Genomic DNA, 4,784 nt, shown 5'->3' with positions numbered 1-4,784 from the left:
GTATTATTTGCTTATATATCTCCTTTGTAGTGTGACATTGTTTCCACTTTTTGTAGGATCCTTTTTTTGATTTTTAAATCATTCAAGATCTCCTGGTAAAGTCATTGCAATCTCTTGCCATACTTCCTATTTTTCCTACACAGGGGGATAGTTTTCTCTTGTGCCCTTAATAATGTCTCCCTGAAAAAATACCTGTCTTCTATTGTTTTTACCCTTAGACTTGCTTCCCATGACATCTTGCCTACCTACTCCCCTGAGTTTGCTCAAATCTGCCTTCTTGAAATCCATTGTCTTTATTTTGCTGTTCTCCCTCCTACCATTCCTTAGAATCATAAACTCTATCATTTCATGATCACTTTTCCGCAAGTTGCCTTCCACTTTCAAATTATCAACTGGTTGCTCCTTATACGTCAAAATCAAGTCTAGAACAGCCTCTCTCCAAGTAGGTTTCTCCAGCTTCTGGAAAAAAAAAATTGTCTCGAATACATTTCAAGAACTTATTGGATAATCTGTGCCCTGGTGTAGACAGCATGAGATGAATTCTTCCATTGACCTAGCTACCACCTCTCGGACATGACCTGTGCTGATGTGAGAACCCTTCCATCCATGTAAGTAGTGTCTATAGTGAAGAACTATGGCAGCACTTTTGTTACATTTTAAATGTAAACAACCCTTCAAGCAGATCTTCCAGAAAAACATCCAGTCTGGATCTGCCAATAGGGGGAATTAGAGAATCCAACACTTCCCTTTTCAGTGTGTCCCAAAGGTTAATCACCATCAGTGCTAAATATTTGGACCTAATTTCAACCTGGAATTTACCTGGCTTCAGCTTCCAGCCCTTTGGACTCACTCGGCCTTTGTCTGGTAGATTACATGATTTTCTCCTCATGAAAGTCTCCACTTGATAATATTTTTGATAAGTTAAGAGCTCTATACCTTCAAGTCTAACCGTCCGTCTTTTTCTCTATCCTCCAAGAATTTTTGTGGCTCGTTCCTGCACCCTCTCCAAGTTTTCAACATCTTTTCTCAAATGTGGATCCCCGAACTGGATGCAGTTTATTTCACGAATCCCATGTGCAAAGGTAAAATCCTTCCCCTGCTCCAATTCACCAACTCAGTATTTTCCACTACTAAATCAAATGCCTCTGAGAAGTCAAGGTTCATTCCATCTGCGTGGTTCCCTTGATCCACCAAATGTGTACCCTTGATCAACCAATTTGTACTCTCATAAAAGGATGAAATCAGGTTTATTTGACAAGATCTATTTTGCATAAATCCTGTTGGTGAATGGCATTACTTACACATCTAGACTTTTTTTAACTAATCCCATACCCGCTTTTCCATTGTTTCTTAACCTTGTCAATTCTTTTATAATAAAACCTCTTCTGATTTATATTGTTGGCTAGCTATATTCCCTTTTTCTTCTTTGTTACATATTGCTTCCCCCCTCCCTTCAATTGCTGCCTTCACTTTACCAATAAACTGAATTTTTACCCAAGTTCTTCACTTTGTTGACTCTGGAATTGTGAGTTTTCTGATATCTAATAAATTCTTATCAAGAATTACCAATATTCATTTATATTTTTCTGTCTAAATTTTTCCTCCCAATCAGTTTTGCTAACAATTTTCCTCAGCTTTACGGAATTAGTCCTCTTCGAGCACTAAGTGTGTATAGATAGTACTGGTTGGGAACTGTGCATTTGAATGTATATCAGTTTCCTTGTTTATTTTCCTCTCCTATATCATGTGGTCTCTTCTTTGTCTCTTGTATACACTAAAGAGTCCCAGACTTTTAGTTCCTCAATAGAGACTGGGTGACCAAAACTGAACACATTCCCGAACATGTTATGCTCCATCCCATATCTTAGGGATCTGAACATTTCTTTTATTTTGTTCACTACTGTGAGTGAGCAGGGGTTTCTCTTGAGCTGCTATCAATGGTGTCAAGGTCTTTTCCCTGATGTATGTTCTAGTTGGGATGTTTCTCTCAGCACATACCTGTGCAAAATTTTGTTTTTTTCCCCTCACTGATTTCAAGCAACTGGATGAATGGGGGAACTCCTTTCATTATGGACTCCCTTTCCTGATTCTCATTTCATTAAGGAACAATGATGGATAACCAGTATCCACACTTGTGTTTTCTGCTGGTGTCTCTTGAGGTTCCCCCACCACAACGTGTACAAATTATTAATCCAGGGAGCACAATACAAATATGGAATTGGATTTAGTAGGGTAATTATTCATAGTTATTTTCTCTGAATAATGAAAATGTCATTTTTCAGTGTTTGAAACAGCCTCCGCTACTGCATGCAGTATCTCATATAAACATTGTATCTCCATGCAGGCATTTCTACTGTGACCATCACCCGAAATCCTGGGAACACATAGAAAGTCAGGGGAGCATATGGTAAATGCAGAAGACACTCTTATGCCTCAGAATTGCACAATTTCTCCCCTACACCATGTCAGATTCTAACAGAACCAACTTCACCAACCCCTCCACCTTCATCCTACTTGGCATTCCTGGCCTGGAGGAAGCCCATATATGGATCTCCATTCCCTTCTGTGCTATGTACGCCATAGCCATATTGGGGAACTTCACCATCCTCTTCATTGTGAAGAGGGAGCCGAGCCTCCACGGGCCCATGTTCTATTTCCTCTGCATGCTGTCTGTCACTGACCTGGTTATGTCCACATCCACCGTACCCAAAATGCTGAGCATCTTCTGGTTCAATTCCAGGGAGATCAGTTTCAGTGCCTGCCTCACCCAAATGTATTTTGTTCACTCCCTCTCAGGGATGGAGTCTGGAATCCTCGTGGCCATGGCTTTGGATCGCTACGTGGCCATCTGCCATCCCCTGAGACATTCCACCATCCTGACAAACCCCGTAGTGGCCAAGATTGGCCTGGCTGTGGTGCTGCGCAGTGGCATACTTGCATTACCCTATCCCTTCCTGGTGAGACGGTGGCCATATTGCAGAACCAACATCATCGCCCACTTCTATTGTCAGCATATAGCTGTGGTGAAGCTGGCCTGCGCTGACATCCGCATCAATAGTTACTATGGCCTGTTTGATCTTCTCACTGTGATTGGAATGGATGCGTTTTTTATCGCCGTGTCCTATACCCAGATCCTCAGGGCCATTTTCCGCCTCCCCACAAAGGATGCCCGGCTCAAAACTTTTGGGACCTGCATCTCTCATCTTTGTGCCATCTCAGCTTTGTACATCCCAGATTTATTTTCCTCTCTCATGCTGCGATTTGGCCACAATCTGCCACTGCACGTCCTCATTCTCATTACCGGTGTGTACCACCTCGTTCCCCCTGTGCTGCACCCTGTCATTTACGGGGTGAGGACCAAACAGATCCGGGACAGGCTGCTCCAGCTCTTTACTCATAAAAATAACTAAATGTTTTCTCCTTGTGCTCTGGCTCTCAGATTGAGCTCTGTGCAGAGCTGGCTGGTCCATGGTGCTGCGGCCTCTTCCCTGAATCACTTACTGGACAGACAGAGAGACATTAAACCCTTCCCTGTCCTTACTGTGCTGTGTCAATGTGATGAACTGGGGATTCAGTCTGTGTACACTACACTGGGTTATCACCTTTCTAATTGCTGGTAGCTGGATCCCTGAAATTACAATCTTGCCCCATCTCTTCTGTCAACCCTCGACCCTGCTGTGTGTCTTCTCCCCAAGGCCATGCCCCTGTCACTTGCTCCTGTCTTCCCCTCCCCTTGTCAGCTGCGACCCAGTCATCTCTAAAACCAATATGTTCTCACATCTGGCAAGTCACTTAAGGGTTAATTTTTTAATGTTTATTCTTTCTTTGTTACTAACTCTGTGGAGAGAGAGAGTTCCCATCAGGACTCCTGGCTGACAAAGCCCTGGCTGGGATGTGTTAGTTGGGGAATGGTCCTGATTTGAGGAGGGGTTTGGACTAGATACCTCCTGGGTTCCAACGCTGATATTATAGGATTCTATGATTCCTGGGATCTATGTCAGCTCTGGGAGGGAGATGGGCTATAACATGTTACAGCAGGAGGCAGGTACATCTGGGGTGTCAATAAGAAGAGCAGAATGGCCATTCCAGGTAAAACCAATGGTCCATGTAGCCCAGTAGCCTGTCTTCTAACAGTGCCCAGTGCCAGGTGCTTCAGAGGGATTGAACAGAACATGGCAATCACCATGTGATTCCTGTGGAGCAGGTCAGCAGAAGGGAGCAGAAGCCCTGAGTCTGGGCTGTCTCAGTTTCAGCAGGCTGGAGTTCAAGCCTCCACCTCTAGTAGGAGCGTCTGGAGGAGGGGAAGAGCCCAGGCTGCCCCGGATGGAGTGGCAGAAGAATCTGTCAGTTCCAGCTGCCCTGAGCCCTAGCCGCAGACACAGACCATTGGTGGGGGGAGAGAAGCCCTACTCATTTCTGTCTTCTCTATCTTCCATACTGCTGCCAACCAGGGGTTGTCTCATTTCCCCGGTCCTTAGATGAACCTCATGGGGTAGATTTTATGTCTCCCCTCCTGGACTCTTTAGGGGCTGCTCACTTCCCTCCTCTCCCTTACCCTTTCTGGAGATATAGGCAGGTTCGTGGCACCACTGGTATTGTCACTGCACCGGTGGTCTGCTCCCTCTATGCCCATTTCCGTGGGTGACAGGCTCATAACAGGGGCCCCGCCAGAGGATCAAGATGAGTCCACGACATCGTCCCACACTGTTCTACGGGGTGACCTTCACCATTTTCTGGTGGACACCCACAATTTCAAGGGTAAGGTGAAGCTCCCTCTCCAGCGT

General features: G+C 44.9%; 1 protein-coding gene across 1 annotated transcript; it reads left to right on the top strand.

The window, feature by feature from the left end:
• Positions 1–2,462: 2,462 nt before the first annotated feature.
• LOC128833855 (olfactory receptor 51E1-like) lies at positions 2,463–3,398 on the top strand (the record flags this gene model as incomplete). The annotated part of the gene is made up of 1 exon (XM_054022068.1): positions 2,463–3,398. A coding segment is annotated over exon 1 (936 nt), but the record flags the coding sequence as incomplete, so codon positions are not given.
• Between the last annotated feature and the right edge of the window lie 1,386 nt (positions 3,399–4,784).

This window comes from Malaclemys terrapin, chromosome 1 (genome assembly GCF_027887155.1).
Source record: "Malaclemys terrapin pileata isolate rMalTer1 chromosome 1, rMalTer1.hap1, whole genome shotgun sequence".
In the NCBI taxonomy this organism is placed as follows: Eukaryota; Metazoa; Chordata; order Testudines; family Emydidae; genus Malaclemys; species Malaclemys terrapin.
Note: the sequence above shows the minus strand (reverse complement) of the source record. Positions and strands in the feature narration are given on the sequence as shown.